The 21,466-nt window shown below is 48.1% G+C and overlaps 1 protein-coding gene across 2 annotated transcripts in view; it reads left to right on the forward strand.

Annotated features, from left to right (window-relative positions):
- Positions 1 to 21,466, forward strand: part of POLN (DNA polymerase nu) — an 87,563-nt gene that overhangs the window by 8,734 nt on the left and 57,363 nt on the right. For both annotated transcript variants that reach the window (XM_070400366.1, XM_070400373.1), the window contains 6 exons: positions 4,077 to 4,156; positions 6,993 to 7,487; positions 10,168 to 10,361; positions 15,357 to 15,469; positions 18,129 to 18,286; positions 21,187 to 21,255. In XM_070400366.1, the coding sequence (XP_070256467.1) occupies positions 4,077 to 4,156; positions 6,993 to 7,487; positions 10,168 to 10,361; positions 15,357 to 15,469; positions 18,129 to 18,286; positions 21,187 to 21,255 (1,109 nt within the window). The remainder of the gene's footprint in view (positions 1 to 4,076; positions 4,157 to 6,992; positions 7,488 to 10,167; positions 10,362 to 15,356; positions 15,470 to 18,128; positions 18,287 to 21,186; positions 21,256 to 21,466) is intronic.

A 21,466-nucleotide genomic window follows, 5' to 3' on the forward strand; every position in this document is an offset into this window, starting at 1 on the left:
GGGAGTTATGGTGGGAAAAAAGAGGAACCAATGTAATAATCTGAACAATAAAGATTTAATTAATAAAAAAAAAGAGTGATCTGAACAGGGAGCACTTGAAGCATTTTCACTAGTAATGGGATTAGCTACCAAGGAGCAGCAGCAGGCTGAGGATTATGGTGCTAGCGGGCATGGCGAGCAGCTGCCGAAGGACGGAACTAAGTGAGAAAGACTCGGCCAGATGACGTCCCCAGCCTGTCACCTGCCCCAGGACAGGCACTGTGGGCTCTTACGGAGTAACTGTGAGTCTGGGCGGAGGCTGGGTGTGGCCCAACAGCATGGTGCTCCTCTTCACCAGGGCTGGTCTAGCTATTGCGTCACCGAATGTTCAACCTTCCAACACAGGCCAAGCGCTTGGTCCCAGTGGCATCACCCTTTGAGGAAAAAGTCACTTGCTGGCACAGCCCCTTGTGCCCCCAAAGGCGCAGAGGTTGGTCTTGACCGGAATGGACACGTGTTTCAGGCCTGGGCTTGCAGGGCCTCCGTGAGCTCTGGTATTGGCTCCAGACTGTCTGGTCCACGGACACAGACTCCGCTTAGCACGTTAGACGTGGGGACCGCTTTACAGGGGAGGGGCTGAGTGGGCATGGTCATGGGACACACGCTCCCTCACAGCTACACACCGTGAACACCACTCCAGTGGAGCGGTGAGTGGCCTGTAGCAGGCACAGCTCGGGTGCCAGCCTGGGGAGGACGCCTCTCAGTGATGGCGCAGGACCCTCCCGGGTGCAGTGGACACTACATCAGTGGCCACGACGGTGCCATGTCTCCCCAGTGTACAATTACGGGGTCGGAACCAAAAGGTGGAAGTAGGAGTGGCCCTGCGTACCAACAGTCTGGGTCCTACAGGTTGTCCTGACTCTCCGAGGGGCAGCCCACCAGTGGCACAGGAAGGGTACCATTCCATTCCAAGGTCCAGCTGCCACCCAGTCATTCCAAGTTCCTTATATGAAGAGCCTGGCAGGCAAGGAATGCCATCTCCATCTGATGGACCTCCTGGTCATGTTAGGGCTGCTGTTACTAGTATATGATGGGGGCAGGGAAGCATGTACTTGGCACCAAGGTGAAAAGATTGGCCACCTCGGTCCCCTGCCCACATTTCACAGCACACGTCGGCCCTGGCCTGAGGAAGGCATGGTGACCACGGGCTCACTCTCAGGTGAGGGGTTGGTCACTCGTCAGTAAGGTACCTAGGCCGCCAGAGGTGCTCGGCCAGGGGGGGGGGCCTTCGGATGGTTGCAGGAGAGGGAGACGAATGGCATTTGCAGCTTGGAGGCGAGCTGCAGTGCCGCTGCCCTTCCTTTTAAAAGTTCCCCCAGGAAGAGGCACAGAATCCGGAAGAAGCAGCTCAGAGTGATCTGAAGCCAGTGGCCGAGTGTGGGACTAGTGTGGTGGCGCCAGGGGTGCCCAGGGCTGGGTCCTCGCTGGTAGGCTGCTCACACAGCGCCTCCTGCTGACCGCCTCAGCTGCGGAGAAACTGCTTGGCCCAAGGACACGGCTTTCCCAGGAGCAAACAATCCAGTGACTGGTGGGTGCTGAGGATGAGGCCCAGCTCCCTAACCCAACAGGGGACAGCTCTGCAGGGCCACGTCAGCTCCCTGTGTAGCGACGGCACCTTCACTCGCCTGCAGATGTCGGTGCTGAGAGCGCTTCCCAGGAACCTTTCTGAACAGAAACTCCTCTCCTACATGGCCACTGGGGGCAACACCTGGGCAGTGCATGCGTGTAACGTGTGCACAAATGGGGAGGTTTGATCACTCACTTTAAAAATGGGATCACGTTTTCACTGATTTCTGCATCTCCAAGTCAACTGCTACTGCTTCAAGCCATTCTTTCAATGGCTATGTGCTCAGAGTGTGGACATTACATAATTTATTCATCGACCTCCCTCCTGACTGGCATCAGTCCTTTGCCATAAAGCAATACTGCCATAAACATTTGGATTTAAAATATTTACTGTTGCATATATTTCTATGAAACAGCCAGGAGTGAGGTTGTTTGGTTAGATGATTTATATATTTATATATTTTGTCTGTTTTTTAAATTGAGGTTACACACACACACACGCACACCAACACACACACCTCATCTATCCTAGGGTTATAGCTCAAAATTTCACGAACTGAACACCCCTGTATCCTTCACCCAAAAAGCAAGAAATAGCACGTCATTCGCCCAAGAGGCCCATCTTTGCTCTCTTGGGATCAGTCCATTTCTTCCCAACTCCTAAAGGTGCTGCATATATTTTTTATTTTAATAAGTGCTGGCAGTTTGCTTTCCAAAAAGATTCTAACTACAGCAGGTCCTCAAATAACATTTTTTTTGTCATCACTTTGATGTGGCGCCATAGGAACTTAACTCTTGTCTATCGCGATTAGTTGGTGGTACAGTTGGTTTTGTTACACAGCATCTGGCTTAAAGTCACAGAACCGATTGATGATGTTAAGTGAGGACTTACTGTAGCCACATTTTTACCAGCAATGCATGAAACTACCTATCCCCATCCATCTCCAATTACATTGGTTTTTATTTTCCTGGCTGCTCATGAGTTTGAGCATTATAACCTGTTTGTTTGCTTTGGGGGATTTGCTATTTTGTGTATTGCCTCTTCCTACCTTTTACTCCTTTTTCTTGTAAGTTGTTGGTCTTTTTCGTCCAGGTGTAAGACTTGTTGTAGAATCCAGGTATTAATCCTTTGTCGTTTTTGTCCCAAGTAGTTTTCCCAATGTATTATTTTCTTTTCGAAGTGGTGCTGGTTGTACCACCCCTATTTCGTAATGTGTCCTTTGCTACTTAATTGAAACACCATCTTTGTTGTATATTAAAGTCTCGTAAGTCTTGGGGTCGGTTTCTGGATTTTTTCTAGAGATCTTTTCTTCTATTCCTATTCAAATACCATATGGATTTGATTATAGTGGCTTTATAGTGTATTCTGGTAATCTGGCAAGGCAAGTCTTTCATTTTTGTGACTCTGCTTGTCTATTTTCAGATATTTAACATTTCATTATTTTTTCAATTAAAAGAGCCCTTTAAGGTCTCTGATTGACTCTGCATTAAGTTGGTGTTTGGAAGAATTAAACATTTTGCATATATCCCAATGCTATGTCTTTCCATTTGTATAGATCTTGTTTTATGCCATTTCATAAGATTTTAAGGTGGGTTTTTTAAAAAGGTCTTTTTCAAAAATATATTTTTATTGATTTCAGAGAAGAAGGGAGAGGGAGAGAGAGATAGAAACATCAATGATGAGAGAGAATCATTGATTGGCTGCCTCCTGCATGTCCCTTACTGGGGATCGAGCTCCCAACCCGGGCTTGTGCCCTGACCGGGAATGGAACTGTGACCTCCTGGTTCATAGGTCGATGCTCAATCACTGAGCCATGGGCAAAGTTTTAAGTTTTAATCATTGAGTGCCTAGTCCCTTTCTTGTAAACTTATCCTAAGTATAACTTTTTTTTTTTGGTAAGTGAAAGTGTTCCCTTCATTTGCATTTCTTGCTCATTATCTATCATTGCCACAGAGGCAACGTACATCACAGTGGTTATGAGCACAGACTCCTGAGTCATGTTGCCTGGGGTTGGATCCACATTCTAACACTGATCAGCCCAGGCTTATTAAAATGAAAGAAAGCTAAATTTAAATCAGAAGTTTGTAGTAATGATGTTTTACTGAATCTCTCATTGTTCCATTGCAATACTATTCAGTCTAAGAATTTCCTCAAACCTTTAATACTTACTAGGTTTCTTACAAGGGTTTTCAGAATCAAGTATTCAAATATAAATGCCAGGTAGTAATTTTTAATAAACATTTCACGATTACATGAATCTGCCTCCAGTTAATTTGAAGATACTTTACATAAAAATGTTCCTTACAATGGTACTAGGCATTTTGATTGTGAATTCTATTATGTTGTTTTAAGTAAGTAAATAATGAGTAAGTAGCACAACTGTAGAGACTATTTTCAATATTCACTGATTTTGTGACTTAGATTTCAGTGATTCGTTAATGCCTCGTGTTTCTTTTTTGTGTTTTTAAAGCTGCAGAAGTGGTAAACAAACCCAGTGTTAAGTATTCAGTACTACCTGAAGATGGGAAGAATCAAGCACTGGAAAAAATGGTAAGTCATTACAAATGTGAATAATTATAACAGATAACCTTCACTTATGGAACAAATATTTGTTAAGTGTCTACTATATGCTAGGCACTGTAGATAAAAAATGGTTTTTTTTTTGTTTTTTTTAAAATATATTTTATTGATTTTTTACAGAGAGGAAGGGAGAGAGATAGAGAGCTAGAAACATCGATGAGAGAGAAACATCGATCAGCTGCCTCCTGCACATCTCCCACTGGGGATGTGCCCGCAACCCAGGTACATGCCCCTGACCGGAATCGAACCTGGGACCCCTCAGTCCGCAGGCCGACGCTCTATCCACTGAGCCAAACCGGTTTCGGCAATGGTTTGTTTTTAAACATATTTTTTTTATCTCAGAGAGGAAGGGAGAGGGAGAGAGAGAGATAGAAACATCAGTGATGAGGGAGAACCATTGATCGGCTGCCTCCTGCATGCTCCACACTGGGATCGAACCTGCAACCCAGGCATGTGTCCTGACTGGGAATCATACTGTGACTTCCTGGTTCATAGGTTGATGCTCAACCACTGAGGCACTGCAGCCGGGCAATACAATGGTTTTTAAAAGTGGGGGGGGGGGGGGGAGGGTATTGTTCTTCAGGAGCTTTTGGGTTAATTCATATGAGGGGAAGAGGAAGACAGAAGTATGCAGGGTTTCTACGACAAGGTGTGTTAAGTGTCACGAGGGAAGTCAGTTCCAAACAGCAGGAGAGACCTCTAACCCAGGCTCTGTGCTATTCCAGTTGGCTTTTTCTGGGTGGTATGAAGAGAAGTCTGGGATGTCTTTCTTTTAATTATGAAAATTATACCTGAGTTGATATCTAAAGTGTGATTAGGCACTGTCATTAGAGAGTTGGGGAAGGACTCTGAGAACGCTTTTCAGATTAAGGGAAGAGAGCTTGAAACTTTTGGATAGTGGAAATAAAGAGAAATTCAGAAAGGAATGGGCATAAAATTCACAGTAGGGGCATTACATGGTTTGGGCTTGAGGAGAGAGAGAGAAGAGGCCATATCACTAACGGCCTCGTCTATGAAACAGGTGGAGGCCGCACAGTGGTTAAGGGAATGAACTGTGAAGCCAACTACTGTGTTCAAATCCCAGGCCAACTTGATGTAATCTCAACTCCCTGTAGTTAAATAGGACCCGTCCCTGGGTTGTTCCTGGGTTGCCAGGATGATAATGTACCCGGAAGTAGAGGGAGAGACGCCTTTGACAGAAAACGGGTTAGTAAGGGAATGGAAGTGCTCTCTCCACGGTGTTCAAACTGTGCTTCTTGGATCCCGGAGGCAGAGGTCCTCAAACATTTTTGTGTCCTTTCTCTCTAAAGAATTTTGAAAAGACATGGACCTTCTGCCATTTCTAAGTTGACATTTAAAAGGTTCATCACAAATTTTGTAAGTTTCATAAGGTATGATTTCTGGTGTATTGATAATATTGACATTTTAAAAACTGTATGTCATTGTCTAGAATATATCCACTAAAATCTAAATACTTACTATACCCTGGTAACTTATCACCCATAATCATCCCTTTAAAAAAATACTTCAGCAAGCCATTCTTCAACAATCTGAATTTTTATACTTTCCTTTTCTCCATAAATGCCCCTTTTTTTAAAAAAAAATTTCTATTGATTTTTAGAGAGAGAAGAAGGGAGAGGGATAGAGAGATAGAAACATCAATGAGAAAGAAACATCATAGATTGGCTGCCTACTGCACACCCCGCACTGGGGATCAAGTCCTGACCTGGAATCAAATGGTGACGTCTTGGTTCCTGGGTCGATGTTCAGCCACTGAGCCACACCGGCTGGGCTGCACTCCTTTTTTTGTATACACCTCCACAGATTTATAATGTAATATAATGTTAAGCTTGAAAATCTCTTCTTGAAAACTTCATAATACTTCTCTACTATAAAAATGAGTATATATTAAAATTTTCTGTGATCCTATTACCAAGTGTTAAAACGTTTTCTTTCAAAATTATTTAAAAGTAATATTAGTATATAGTTGTTTAAAACAACATAAATATATCATAAAACGTAAAAAATAAACATTACAATAAAATTTTATTGTACATGAATCCCATAATGAAATGGATAGGCATAGATCCCCCCTCCCCCTCAGTTGGTCTGTGATTCTTTGAATGGACATCACATACTGCTAGATCGAGGCAGAGTCTTGCTGCTGAGCCATATTTTAAATAAATTTTTAGTAGATAGGTTAACATATCAAATAGTTGTGGCAGTTTCAGTTTCTCTATAAAGACCTTTACTTGGAAGTTGTGAATTTTTTTAAAAAATATATTTTATTGATTTTTTACAGAGAGGAAGGGAGAGGGATAGAGAATTAGAAACATCAATGAGAGAGAAACATCGATCAGCTGCCTCCTGCACACTCCCTACTGGGTATGTGCCCGAAACCAAGGTACATGCTCTTCACCGGAATCGAACCTGGGACCCTTGAGTCTGCAGGCCGATGCTCTATCCACTGAGCCAAACCGGTTAGGGTGGAAGTTGTGAATTTTTAACCTTCATTCTTCTGCACATCTGAACTTACTCCCGTCCATGTCTTCTCTGGTCACTTGCACAAGTCCCGCACAGGCTGTGGTTGCAGACTTTTTGAGCTCCCGCCTGGTCCCGCCTGTGACTCACACATGTGCTCCTGCCTGGGTTGAAAGGGTGTCCGCTCTGGAAGACACTATGTCATTCACTAGACAGCTGGATCTAGATAATGCGAAGCTGTGTTCCCACTTCACTTTAGATGCGCTTTATAGATCTCTGTCTTACAGATCCATATGCTAACGAAATGTTTTCCATTTTTCCATAGGATCTTAATTCTTTCACAAGCCAGACATCAAGTTCTTCCCTCAGACTCTCTCAGTCCTCCAGTATCAGACTCACAGATCAGCTGTTTACTGAGCAAAGACAGAACATCAGCTCGCGGGCTCCTTCCAGCTGTCCAACTCCACAGTGTCACCAAGCGGCTTCAGTTCTACAGGAGGAGGAACATAAAAGAAAACACTTCCTAAAACAATATATAAATAATGAAAATAAAGAAAGCATGAATCTTAAAAGAAAACATATTACATGTCATAATTCACCAGAGAAAACGAGTAAACATATGGCATTGAAAGAAGATGCTGAGGAGGTAGAAGCCGCCCTGAATTCCGGGAACTCAGGGGCATTCAGAAACCAGTTCTGTGACATCAGGCATTTGGATGACTTGGAGAAAAGCCAGCTGATTGAAATGCTCAGACAGGCAGTATCCCTGGTGGTAACTCTGATGTACAAGGATGGTTCAACCCAGCTAAGAGCTGACCAGGTTAGTAAACAGTGTGGCTTTTGTTTGTTTTGTTTTTCTGGCACCATAAGAGAAACCCATGTTTCTAGTGTCTGATTTTAATGGGAGAGCTAGAAATAAGATTTTAAGCCTTCCCTTCTCCCCAATGGTAAGCTATTGATAATGCATAGTGTTTTTTAAAATATATTTTTATTGATTTCAGAGAGGAAAGGGGAGAGAGAGAGAGAGAGAGATCAACGATGAAAGAGAATCATTGATCAGAATTGAACCCAGGACCCTTCAGTCCGCAGGCCGACACTCTATCCACTGAGCTAAACTGGCTAAGGCCGTCTTTTATTATTTTAGTCATTTGAGTGGATGTGACATGGTGTTTCATTTTGGTTTTAAATGGTATTTCCCTAATATATGATGACATTGAGCATCTTCTCATGTGCTGATTGGACATTTGTACATCTTCTTTGGCAAATGGTCCATTCAAATCTTTTGCTCATTTTTTAAAATGAAAAGTTTTTAATGTTAACTATTGTAGAGGCCCCCGAATTTTCACCCCTTTTCCCACCTCCACCCACCCCTGCTTCCCCTTGCCTTGGCCTTCACCACACTTTTGTCCATGTCCGTGGGGTATGCATATATGTTCTTTAGCCAATCTCTTCACCTTCTTTATCCAGTCATCCCCACACCCTCCCCTCTGGAACCTGCCAGTATGTTCCATGTTTCCATGCTTCTGGTTCCATTTTGTTCGTCAGTTTATTCTGTTCATTAGATTCCACATATTAATGATATCATATGGTATTTGTCTTTCTTTGACTGACTTATTTTACTTAGCATAATACTATCTAGGTCTATCCATGCTATTGCAAAGAGTAAGAGTTCCTTCTTTTTTATAATCACACTAGAGCAGTGGTTCTCAACCTTCCTAATTCCGCGACCCTTTAATACAGTTCCTCATGTTATGGTGACCCTCAACCATAAAATTATTTTCGTTGCTACTTCATAACTGTAATGTTGCTACTGTTATGAATCGTAATGTAAATATCTGATATGCAGGATGTATTTTCATTGTTACAAATTGAACATAATTAAAGCATAGCGATTCATCACAAAAACAATATGTAATTATATATGTCTTTTCCGATGGTCTTAGACGACCCCTGTGAAAGGGTCATTCGATCCCCAAAGGGGTCACGACCCACAGGTTGAGAACCGCTGCACTAGAGGCTGGTGCAGGAAATTCGTGCACAGGTAGGGTCCCTAGGCCTGGCTGGCGATCAGGGCCGATCTGTGGGTTGACTGGCGGGGTGATCGGGGCTCCCACTCACACCCACCTTGGCCTAGCGCTGCCTGCTCGCTGGCCCCTCCCCTCGCCACCGCCGCCAGTCGCCTCCTTCTAGGGTAACCAGTGGGGTGATGTGGCAGGGGGGCCTCCCCGCTTGCACCTGCCTTGGCTGTTCTGGCGCTGCCCCCCGCCACCGCCGCTCCTGCATTGAGCGTCTGCCCCCTAGTGGTCAGTGCACGTCATAGCGACTGGTCATTCCACTGTTTGGTTGATTTGCATATTAGGGTTTTATATAGATAGAAGATAGTATTCCATGGTTTAAGTATACCACAACTTTTGTTTCCACTCATCTGCTGATGGGCACTTGGGCTGTTTCCAGATCTTGGCTATTGTAAATAATGCTGCTATGAGCATAGGGATGTAATTTTCTTCATGTTTCTTGTACTTGGGGTTTGTTGATCTTCTTGGTTCTACAGATTAACTTGGGAAAATTGACATTCAGTTTTTGGTACTCCAGGTGGGACATGAATGACATTCTTATTATTTTGGGTTTTGTAATCCTTGAGCATGGTATGTCTCTCAGTTACTTAGTTCTTCTCTGATTTCTTTCACCAGTGTTTTGTGGCTTTCAGCATATACATCCTGTATATTATGATGATTCCTAAGTATTTCATTTTTTTAGAATAGTTATTAAAAACGATAATTTTTATACAAGTTCAGTTTTACATGTTTATTTTTTTTAATCTTTATTTTTGAGCTTATTATAGATGAACATGTTATTGTTAGTGTATCAGAATGCAATTGGTTTTATTGTTTTGCTCTTGTATCCTGCAACCTTGGTAAGTTTTTCTGTAGATTCCTTTGGGTTTTCTGTGCAGACAGTTGTATCATCTGTAAATAGAGACAGTATAATTCTTCCTTTCTGATTTATATGTCTTTTATTTCTCTTTCCTGTTGTATCCTTAGCACTGGCGAAGACTTCTGTTTTGATGGTGAATAGGAAGGAGACTAGATTTGGAGAGAAGGATCATGGGTCTGGTTTCTGGCCTTGATTGTTATTAAAGAGCTGTTCATTGACAAATTTAACTTTAGGCCTTTTCTGTCTTTTTAAAAAATATATATTTTATTGATTTTTACAGAGAGGAAAGGAGAGGGATAGAGAGTTAGAAACATCGATGAGAGAGAAACATCGATCAGCTGCCTCCTGCACATTCCCTACTGGGGACATGCCCGCAACCAAGGTACATGCCCTTGACTGGAATCGAACATGGGACCCTTGAGTCCGCAGGCCGATGCTCTATCCGCTGAGCCAAACCAGTTAGGGCCCTTTTCTGTCTTTTAAATGAGAAAATATGACATATCTTTATTGAATAAACATATTGTCTATGTTTAATATTGAAACTTTATTTCATTGTCTATTCACAGGCTCTAGTTTCCTCTGTGAAAGGAATTGTGATGTTGCTACAGAGCCACGCAGAAGGCTGTGGTCCTCCGGCTGCCTCAGCCCCTGGCCGTGTTCTGGAGGCAGGAGTCAGACCCAGCGATCGGTGCATCTACATAGAAACGGTGCAGTCTGCTGTTTGCAGCCAAGAACAAGAAGCACAGAATCAATTTGCCAGGTAAGAAAATCTTCCTCATTCTCCTGAAGTCTGCGTACCTGCCTGATTTATCCCGATTTAAAGTTTCCCAAGCTTCAACTGTAATTGTTTAAACTTTTAGACGTTTCATATGGGCCCAGGAAAATAAAATGGATCTAAAAGACAGAAACCTCGAACACTGGTCCTTCCCCCCAAAGGGCGTCCGTGGGGACCTGCTCCAGGACTTGAATCAACATCTCAATGAGAAGTTGGTGAGAAAACCATCACCCCAGGCCAAACCCCTGTCACTGCCCAAGTCCCAGGTGCTTCTCCTCGTCACACTGGTCATTGACTCAGTGACAGTATCAGAAAGTGAGGTTGTCACTCCTTCGAACAGCAAACTGTCCTCAGTGCCACCAAGATACTGCTCATTTCAATCTTCATTCTGAGGAAGTAGGCAGGACAGTGTCACGCGCACCTGCCTTCTTGGTGTCTAGAATGCTCCCACAGGAGGGCTTCTGTGCTCCTCCTCGGTCCTGAGAATCCTGCTGTGGGTTGGAGCCTGTGCCCCTCCTCCCGTTTCTTCCCTGGTGGCGTCAGCCTGGCCGGGCTTCCACCTTGGGTGGCACTTGCCCTTCCTGTGTGCCCAGGCCTCTGAGTTCAGGCCAGTTAGCGGCCCCGAGGGAGCTCCCTGAAGCTGCTGCCCGGACAGGAGTCCCGGAGGCTCGGGGGGAGACGGTGGGGCCTAGGCCTGGCCTTCATCTCACCTGTCTCATTGGCTCCGGGTGAGTTTTAGGTCATGGCTGTGAGTCCCAGCCTGTGGGTAGGGATGCGCTCTGCCAGGAATGTTTGAGGCGCTCCCCGCAGCCTGTATGACGGGGCGGGGGCGGGGGGGGGGGGGGGTGGACTCCACAGACATTTCCCCACTGGACCGGCCCCTGTGGTTCTTGCTATGATCACAGGACGCCCTTCTGCAAACAGCAGCAGGAAACTGTGAGGAAGAATATGTATTATTCATGGTCCTGGAGGGAACACGGCGAGGCTGTGTGTGGGGGAGAGAGCGTGGACCTGGGCTCTGCCTTGCTTCCCATCTGAGGGGGCTGCCTAGGGTTTCGAGGGCTTACTCTTTATTGGCTAATGGACGCCTAAGAGTGGGAGTCAGGGCACAGGAAGGGAAAAGCAGGGTCACTCATGCGGTCAGTTATCTAGGTTGCCCAGGGCTTTCTGAGCGAGGGACCTTCGTGCGTGGGGGTGGCCTAGATCCTTGTGGCTGGTTCGCTAGGAGCTGTGGCTTACGGCTGGCAACACGTCTGTTCATGATGGAGGTCCTTGAAAATGGATACCATGCGATCAAAAGCTAATGTCAGGCACTTACACGACAGTAACTTTGGTGAGAATGGGACAATGACAGATACAGCACTCTGCTCCCAAGAAACCTATAACCTTCCTTTATGTGATTTCCTTTCGGAAGGGCCATCAGTCAGGTCTGTCCTGTGGAAGGCCTCTGTGCGGATACAGCCTCTTGTATTTGCATGGCCTCTTCTGAATTCTGGGTTTTGTATCCTACGTGACACTCTCCATTGGACGTCTAACAGTCACTGCGGCCTGAACATGTGCAGCACTGACCTCCCGTCTCCCTGAAACCTGCCTCCCCAGCCGCTCTCTTCCTGGCTCGTGGCCGCATTAGCCCTCCGTGGGCTCAGGCAGCGGTCTTGGCATCATCTTTAATGTCTCTCTACATCTAATCTCAGTGAATCCATTGGCTCTGCCTTCAAAATAGCTAGACTCTGGCCCCTCTCCCCCTGCTGCGGCCGCGGTGCAGGCCCTGCCTCCTGACCGAGTCCCAGCGAGGGCTTCCAGCTGGTCTCCCGCCTCCCCGTCTTCAGTCTGTTCAGCACAGCACCCGGAGAGGCCCTGTCCACACAGAAACCAGCCACGTCACCGCCCGCTCCACACCCTCCCACAGCTCCTGGTCGCTCTGAGGAAAAGCCAGAGTTCCCCAAGAGCCTGCAGCTGCTCCACTGCCTTGGCCTCATCCCCTCTCCTTGCTGCTCCCGAGCTCGGGGAGCCTCTGCCAGCTGCTCCTCTCCTGCAGCGTTCTCCCAGATCGCTGCACAACTGGCCGCCTCGTTCCTTTATGTTTTTTTAAACCAAGAAAGCAAATTATGAAAATGCAAAAGTAGAGAGAATAATATGACACCCATATCCCATTCACCCAGGCCAGTTATCCAGACAGAAGGGCAGGGGTACGGGGCTGGGATTAAGGAAAATACCAGGCATGTCATTTACGTCACCTGTCTCAGGATGCAGCTCTAAAAACATGGGCTCTTGCCCTAGCTGGTTCGGCTCAGTGGTTAGAGCGTAAACCCTTAGGCTTTAGGGTTGCGGGTTCGATTCCAGTCAAGGGCATGTACCTCGGTTGCAGGCTCGATCCCCAGCCCTGGTCAGAGCACATGTGGGAAGCAACCAATTGATGTGTCTCTCTCACATCAATGTTTCTCTCTGTCTCTCCCCCTCCCTTTTACTCTCTCTAAAAACCAATGGAAAAAAATATCCTCAGGTGAAGATTAACAGGAAAAAAAAATAAAAACATGGGCTTAAAAAAAAAAATCTTTCTTGTTGAAAGTATTACATATGCCCCCTTTTTCTTCCTTACAGCCCGCCCCACCCCTGCCCCTGGCCTCCACCACCCTATCGTTGGTGTCCGTGGGTTATGTATATGTACACACACGTTCTTCGGTTGTTCTCAGAGGGAAGATCCACCCACACACTCACCCCCCACCCCCGCCTTCACGCTGAGATTGTAGTCTGTTCCATACTTCTCTGTCTCTGGATCTGGGGCGCTAAAGTCCCCTAGTATGACTGTTGTTGTCGATCTCTCTCCTAAGGCCCTCCGTAAGTCTTTATCTATTTAAGGGCTCCTATATTGGGTGCCTATGTGTTTACAGGGTCATATCCTCTTGTTGGGTCGATCCCTTTAATATTATGTAGTGACCTTACTGTCTCTTGTGATGGCCTTCATTTCGAAGTCTGTGTGGTCAGATACGAGTATTGCCATCCCAGCTTTTTTTCATTTCCATTTGTGTGGAAAATTTTTTTCCATCTCTTCATTCTCATCCTGTGTGAGTCGTTTGTTCTAAGATGGGTCTCTTATAGATAGCATATAGTTGGGTCATGTTTTTGTATCCATTCAGCTACCCTATGTCTTTTGATTGGATTATTTAATCCATTTACATGTAAGGTTATTATTAATAGGTACTTATTGCCATTTTAATTCTGTATGCCTAATAAATATTTAATCAATGTTCTTAATTAATGAATGAGTATTGAGTTTAAATTTTTGTAAGGTCCAGGACAATTATATGAAAACATTGCCTTAAATACCATACAGTGGAATGATCCCAAGTCTTCAACATGAATTTTAAAAAATGTCTGCATAATACAAATTTAATAGCATCTATTAAATACCCGTGCAAGGTCTTTTTACATACATGCTCTCTCTTACTCTTAATATTAACTGTATGTGTTAGGGCTTATTATTTCCTTTTTATAGATGAGTAAACTGAGACTGAGGTAGTCATAGATCAGTCTTGAGATTTCAATTCAAGCCTTCATTTTTACACTCAGCTCTAGCCTTTTCATATTCTAGCTGCCTTTTTGTTTTGCAGGTGTGACATAACCCACTTATCTAACTGACTTATGAAACACACTGTTTTAGCCACTTTGCCGTACAGGGTATTCCTTTAGTTGTTTGTCTTATAGGATAGAAATCCGCGAGCCTGCATCTCACCAGTGGGGCTGTTGTAGTCAGTAGATGCCCCTCCGAGGATGTGCGAGTGCCCAGGGTGTGGGAGCATCAGCGGGAAAGGAAGCTCCTGGGCCAGCCCTGCTCCCTGTGCGCTGTCTCCCCTCTCCCGCTCTCCTCCTGGGCACCCCTCCCAAGTCCCACGGAGCCAGGCCTGAGCTGTTGGCACTTTGCCCTCCCTACCACCCTGGCCTCCCTCTTGAAGAGAAACCCAGGTGAAATGCAAAGAAAATGCAAAAAGCCTAAAAGTGTCTGTCGGCGAGGCCAGCCAAGCGAAGTGTAACTACAGGTTGGCTTAGCGTGCAGAGCTGTTGAGCTCGGGTTTCTGTCTCCCTCAGCCTATCCGAAGGCCCTCATTACGGGCTGATGCGCAGTTAGTTACCCGAAGGGAGGCTGCAGCCTGGGCCGGGCGCAGCCACACAGGGTCCCAGACCTCAGCTTGGCCACTTGCCAGATGTGTAACGCTGGGAAAATGGCTTGCCCTCTCTGGGCCTCAGTTTCCTTATCTGTAAGTGGCCGTATGCCTGCCTGAGGGCCTGTGGGGAGGTTTCAGTGCAGCAGCCCCTCTCAAGTGTGTAGCGTGCCATCTGCGCATGGAAAGGGCTCGATAAACCAGCGCTGTTAGCAGCCGCCTGTTCGGGAGCTCGTGATGTGACGGGGGAGCGTTTCCGGGCGCGCTGCTGTGTCCCCACTGCGGCCGCTGGGTGGGCAGGAGCGGAGAAGGGGCACAGGGGCGGCTCCCTGCGGGGAAGCTGGCCAGACCCTCCAGGAGCGGCGTGAGCAGCTTGCGGAAGTGGGAGGAGGATTTTAGGCAAGAGCACAGCATGAGCAGTGGCTCGAGTGTGAGGGGACGCGGCAGAGTCTGGCGATGGAGGACAGAGGACTCCGTGTGAGCCGCGGGGAGAGTGTTTGGGGGGTGCTGGGGGCGCGGGCTGGGCAGTCCTGTTGGGCCCGCTGTAAGGAGCCCAGAGTATGTGTGCTCTGCCCGGGAGTTTGGTTCTTCGTCTGTGGGTAATGGGGCTTCGCCTGAATGCTATGTCCCCTTGGCTCATTCCTTAGCCTCTCTGTGTCTCAGCTTCCTCACCTATAGAACGCAGATAAGAGGTCATACCTACCTCACAGGATAACCGAGTCTATGTAAGTGATAGCTGTCAGTGGAGTAGCACTAATATTTTTTTCAGGGTAAAAGTTCTTAATTAGTGTCTAAGTCAGTGAATGTCTTCATCTTCTAGGAACGTGCTGTTTCGGATCCTGAAATGTACCTGCCCTGTGATTTGTTTCAATGCTAAGGATTTTGTGAGAACCGTGCTGCAGTATTTGGGTGATGATGGCAGTTGGAAGCACGGTAAGTTATGGCTGATCCGTGGGGAGGACGGGAGCCTCAGGACCCGGGATTGGCGCTTGAAGCGGGAACAGTCTCGTGGGGCTGAGCCCTGAATCTGCGGGGTCAGCACCAACTCCGCAGTGTCCGGGCTGAGGTGCCCACCGAGAGCTGGAGGAGTTGGTGCGGAAACCCACACGCTGGTCAGGGGCGCTGTGGAAACAGCAGGCCCCCCACGTCAACAATCACCACGCCTCCCGCCTTCTCTCCTCTCACGGCCCACACTGCCTACGCCCGCCCTAGGTTATTGCATATGGGACCCCAAGCATGATGCAGATTGCCTGAAATAGTTCAGCATGTGACCGAGATACGAGGATGTCATTTCTAAGATGATGCCATCACTGTTATCTCCCCCGCATACTAGCAATAATCTTTTAATATTATTAGACGTTCAGGCAGTGTTTGCACTTTCCAGTTGTCTTTAAATACTTTTGCCTGTTTGTCTTTGTTTTTTACAGTTTGTTTGAATTGGGAGCCATACCTGGGATAGGTGCAATATGTTTCTTAAGTCTCTTCTACTCCATATGTTCTCTTCTCTGTTTTAGATCCTTGCAGTTATGTTGTTGTTGTTGATGGAACCAGCTTGCTTGTCCTGGGGATTTCCCACAGTCTGGACTTGGCGATTGCATCCCCTTCTTGCCAATTAACATGCTCCCCTCTCGGCTCTCTTTCTTGTAAATTGGCAGCTAGATCCAGAGGTTGGGTCGGATTCTCACTGGATTTCTGGAGGGCAAGGCTGCTGCATGACGCAGAGCTTGACCCGACCCTGACCCTGACTCTAACCCTGACCTCTGGAGTGGTGTGTCCTATCAGGAGCTACCTCCTGGTGGTTGTTCATCTTTCTTGTGATGTTTGAACTCCTATTATATGTTAACTCTTCTTGTCTATCTTTCATATTTACCACTTTATCTAGAATCTATTTTCAATCTCTTTATTTCTTTTTTATTTAAAAAATTCCTCTTTTCCATTTTTTTAACTTAAGGCATTATCTATTACATTTATCTGCTTTTGTGTAATGCCAGTTTTTATTTCTGAAAAATTTTGTATTTCTCTTTCCTGAATTCATTTATTTTTTTTGTTCAGTTTTTCTAAGTCACCTATTTTCTAAGTATTTCTAATTCTGATTTATTTACTTTTCATAGATTTTATTATTTTCTTAGTTTGTTTAAAGTCTATTTTGTTGGCATTTCTTCTTCAAGTCCTGGCATTTTCTCTCCCGTGTGGGGTTTGTCCTGGCAGGCTTCAATTTACTCGGTACAGGAGTTTATAGGGACCAGACCCCACTATTCCAGCACTGTCAGACTCCCCCAAGGATTTTCCAAAAGACATGTGGGTAAGAAGCCTTAATTTTGGAATAATAGAGCTTTGAGAAGGCAAATAGAATGAAAAAGCCCTACGGGGTCAGTTACATGACCAGCCACTGTGAGGTAAAGTCATGCCTCACTGGCTTGGGGGCAGGCAGCCAGCGTGACTGTGGCCTTTCTCGCCCAGAGCTCCAGACCTCCAGCATGAGAGACTTCCCAGGCGGCAACACAGACGCCAGGGCTGGCTGCTTAGGTGAATATCAGTCTCTTGGCCGAGCACAGTGTGCCGATGCCAGAAGACACACCCAGTGTGATGTGATCCGAGACTCAGCTTGCTTAAAGGCAAGGCCTTATTTTTGTATAGCACAATTAAAGCTGTTAACAGAACCTGAAAAGCAATCCTTTAGGGTTCAGATCTGTTTCTTAATTTATCAGCTTCCCAGCCCTGTGTAACCCCCCCCCCCCCCCCCCCCGCCCCGCTGTGCCTAAAATACTCTGGTACAAAAATGTACTCATGTAGCAGATGCCGCTCTTACTTTGTACAGAGCACCTTCTCGTGTCTCGCACACACACAGGACGCTTTGCCCCCGGTTTTCAGAGAGGAAAGTAACACTTGGGGGACATGGCCTCCCAGGCCCGCAGGCTAGGCTCGCTGCTCTTTTCACACATCCAGCTGCCACCGGATGGCGGCGGGGCACATGCCCAGCGTGTGCAGCTTCTTGTCCTTGCCCGCCGTGCCCGCCTCCCCAGAAGGCGAAGCTGTGTGCTCAGGCAGCTCCTCACCGCTCTGCCTGCTGCCCAGGATACTTGGGTTCCTGAACACCCCGATGCCATGCCATGCAGGGTCCGGGGTGGCCTGGGAAGGCAGCCCAGCGAGAGGCCAGAGCCTGGAGGAGGGGAGGCTTGGAGAGAGTGGTTAGGATGACAAGTAGGCAGGCTGCAAGGTGCCTGGGCAGTGAGAATCTTGGGAGCATGCGGGAAAGGGGAGAAAGGAGGCAGGAAGTGTGGCTGAGGATTCTGACTTCGATCTCTTTTAACATTTGAGAGATCCAAATCCAAGTTAGTGTGGAGTCTCCACCCCTCTGGGCATTTGGGATCAAATCCCATGAGATTGGCCTTGTGGGACCTGGGTTTGTAGAGGCTACTTATCCAAGGTTCAGAATTCCTTAGTATTGACAGAACATCGCTTGGTCCTTAGCCCTGTAACTTGAGGGGATGGTCAAATTATGATCATTAATCTGAACGGTGAGAAACGTGTAAAAGCAGAGAAAAGTAAATGCCTCTATCCTGTCACGGTTGAACGAGCTTTCTCTCCTCAGTTGTGGACTTTGTCGGGCTGGACCCTAGGATTGCGGCTTGGCTCATAGATCCCCGTGAGGCTGCACCCTCTTTTGAGGATTTAGTGGCGAAATCCTTCGGAAACGCCATCACGGTTACAGTGAGCTGCACGTATGGGAATTCCTCAAGAAATACTGTGGTGAGTTGTTTTCAGATAAGATTTTATCAACTTTAATACAACCCTAACTTTAATCCTCATCTGAGGATATTTTTCCCATTGATGTTTTAGAGAGTGAAAGAGAGGGAAGAGGAGGGGGAGAGAGAAACATTGATGTGAGAGACACATCGACTGGTTACCTCCTGCACACTCCCCAACCGAGGGTGGGGGCCAACAGGCAATGGAATGTCCCTTAAATGGGAATTGAACCCGCAACCTTTCAGTCCACAGGCCAATGCACTAACCACTGAGAAAAACCTGCCAGGGCAATACAGCCCTAATTTCTCTACAGAAACTCTTTCTACAGACTTCAGAGATAGCCCAACACTAAAGAGAATGTCGCTGCTGTTTGCTTTGACTTAGGCGGCCCAGATGCTTTGTGCCCTGGCGTTTCGGGTAGACATGAATAAGGACGGCGACTTCTGCTCCTTCGTGAAACTGCTCCTGGGAAAACCATTCGCGGGGTGACCTTCCCAATGGACTCTGGTGTCAGGGAGTCGCCTGCTCTGGGAGCAGAGCTGCTCGTTTATACATTCTTAGTGCTGATGAGACGGCAGCTGCGGCAGAGGGCCCGGGCGGCCACTCCGCAGGCCATGGCCACCTCTGGAGATGCACCCAATAGTGAGGAACTGGAACCGGACAATTAGTGGGTCTGGCTACTTGAGCCAATTAAAGCAGAGACAGGGTTGAATCCTATATGAGTGTTTATTCCAAAACTGCCGGCCGCATGGGGAGCAGCAAGCCAGGCACAAAAACCTGCTCTGCCCTCCCCACAAGCCAGCTCTTATATTGGGTAGAAGGACTAAGATTACCTGGGGAGTAGGCAAAAGGGTGTGCCACGTGGCAGTTTACAGGTGCCTGGGGGTCTGCAAAGGCTGGGGGTCTGCAAAGGGCAGGCAATTCTGGCTTCTGCAAGGTTGTTAATGTTTCCATGATCACAGGCAGCCCCCAGATGGGGAGGGTGGGCTGCATTTCCAGGTGAGCTCCCAGGTCCCACATGCAACCCCCCAGCCAGGTTAGAATGTGCTTCTTTAATCAGAACAAGACAATCACAGTTAACAGAGCATGATTAATATTTCTTACAATTATAGCTTGTCCCCAATATTCTATTTCTGCCCCTATCAAAAGCACGACTAGAAGAACATGCTGAGGGTTTGGGGGGGTTGGGAGGGAGGCACTGATGTTGAGGTGGCAACCTGGGGAGCAGAGCAGGTGGTGGTGTGAGCCTGCCGTGCCTACCACCAGGAGCCGGTGATGCTCGCTTCCTGCCCTTCATCTCAGACTGTGTCTCACAGGGGCTGGGTTGAATACAGAGGCTCACTATCCCCTAATTAGAAGATTTGTTGGAGGGCTGTGGGGTAGCTCACAGACTTCCTGAGGAAAGCAGACTCAGGCCTTGGGGACAGGAGCCAGGCGGCTCCGAGGACCCAGGGAGCCGGAGCCTCAGGCCGGGCCAGTGAACCCACTCTGTCATGTGTCCCTTCTGTCACTGTATCACAGGTTTGCCCGGTGGAGGGGAGGGAGAGCAGGAGATGAGCAGTCCTCCCAGATCCCATGCTGGCCCCAGACAGAGCTGAGATCCTAGTACTGAGCATTGTTGTCCACCCCAGGCTCAGTCCCTCTTCTGGGGGGAGCGGGGTACAGGAAGGTCAGCGCAGATGCCTCGCCCGGGGTCGGGGAGGCCACGGTTCACAGCGGGGATCTCGGACCCTTGGGTCTGGGTTCCTTCTCGTATAAGGAATGAGTTGGGGAGGGAGTGGCTTCGGGAACAGAGCGCCAGCCCAGGGGGCCTGCCTTTCCCTGACCCGCTGTGGGCTGGTCCTCTCAGCCCCCCAGCCTGTGGCCCGCACCCTCCAGTCCCACCCGGAGCTCCCCCAGGCCTCACCCGCACCAGCCCCTCAGGAGCTGCCTTGTCCTGTTGTCCAGCTGTGGCCACTGTGGAGCCTGCACTGCTCGAAGGTGGGGTGAGGCAGGGCTGCTCTGAGGGGCTGTGACAGCTCAGGGAGGGTCAGGGGCCGGACAGCTCAGTGGGGGAGGGGGGAGTCAGGAGTCAGGAGAGGAGCGGCTCCTGGAGGGGAGCAGCAGGGTCCCAGGGAGGAGGAGGAGGAGGAGGAGGAGGAAGTGTGGGGGCTGGGCCCCCATGGAGCTGGAGCTGGTCCAGGAGCTTCAGGTTGGGAACTGCTTGGAGAGGGAGCCCTGGTCAGCATGCCGTGTAGACGCTCATGCGGGCAGCAGTGTGGCCACCTGCCAGGCGGTGGCTGAGAAGTGGTCATGGAAGCACTCCTAGTGCTCCCACCCAGTCGTAACCCAGCCCTGCCTCATCTACCGTGGGGCCCAGACCAGAGAGACCAGGCCAACCCACCCAGCGTCTAGGCGGCAGGAAGGAGAACTAGACAGGTGGGGGCGCTGTGGCTCATCCCACCAGCCTGTTTGTCAGTTGATCACAGACTCTGTTTGTCCCCCTCCCGGGCCCCTGTGTGTGGTCCCGGGTGAGAATGGCAGGAACTGGATGGCGGCATGGCTCCTCTGCTCCCTCTGCTCCCTCATGGGGGGTGGAGGTGTGGGAGCCCGAGGCCAGGCCGCGTCCTCCTGTCTCTGCCACCCAGTACTCCTCACATGTTGGGCTTCCTTGTGGCTCATGCCTCTGGGACGAGGGGGAGATTGGGTTGAGGAGGAAGTGTCCGGTGGCCAGAAGCTTGCATTGGCCCAATAGGAAGTGCGTTCCTCAGCATGGGACCCGTCTACTTGGAGTCGTTGGTGGGTGATGCCACAGATGTGTGACAGCTGCCAGCAAGCATTCCCGTGGGTTGTGTTACTTCCTAGATTGTGACGATCATTTCGGCCAAGGTTGCCTAATTTTTCATTCTTTTGATCTTTTACAGAATCAGAATGTATGTGCGAACCTGAGGGTCCTCCACAGGCTTACGATGGACCTCTGTTCTCAGCTGAAGGCAAGCGTGTTGTAGCTTCTGGGGCGGCGCTCTGCCCACTGCTGTCCACTGTCTGGCATTTGCACCCACACGCGCAGGAGCAGTGCCCGCCGTGTGGGATGTGCAGCAAATGACGCTGAGTCCTGAGGCCACGTTCCCCTCCTTCCCTCAGGAAACGGTAGTCCAGCTGATGAGACCTGACGTTCCTGAATGTTCTCTATGGGTCGACAGC

The sequence above is a fragment of the Myotis yumanensis genome, unplaced genomic scaffold, assembly GCF_028538775.1.
Source record: "Myotis yumanensis isolate MYYU_CA2020_CCGP unplaced genomic scaffold, mMyoYum1.0.hap1 SCAF_1, whole genome shotgun sequence".
Classification (NCBI taxonomy): domain Eukaryota; kingdom Metazoa; phylum Chordata; class Mammalia; order Chiroptera; family Vespertilionidae; genus Myotis; species Myotis yumanensis.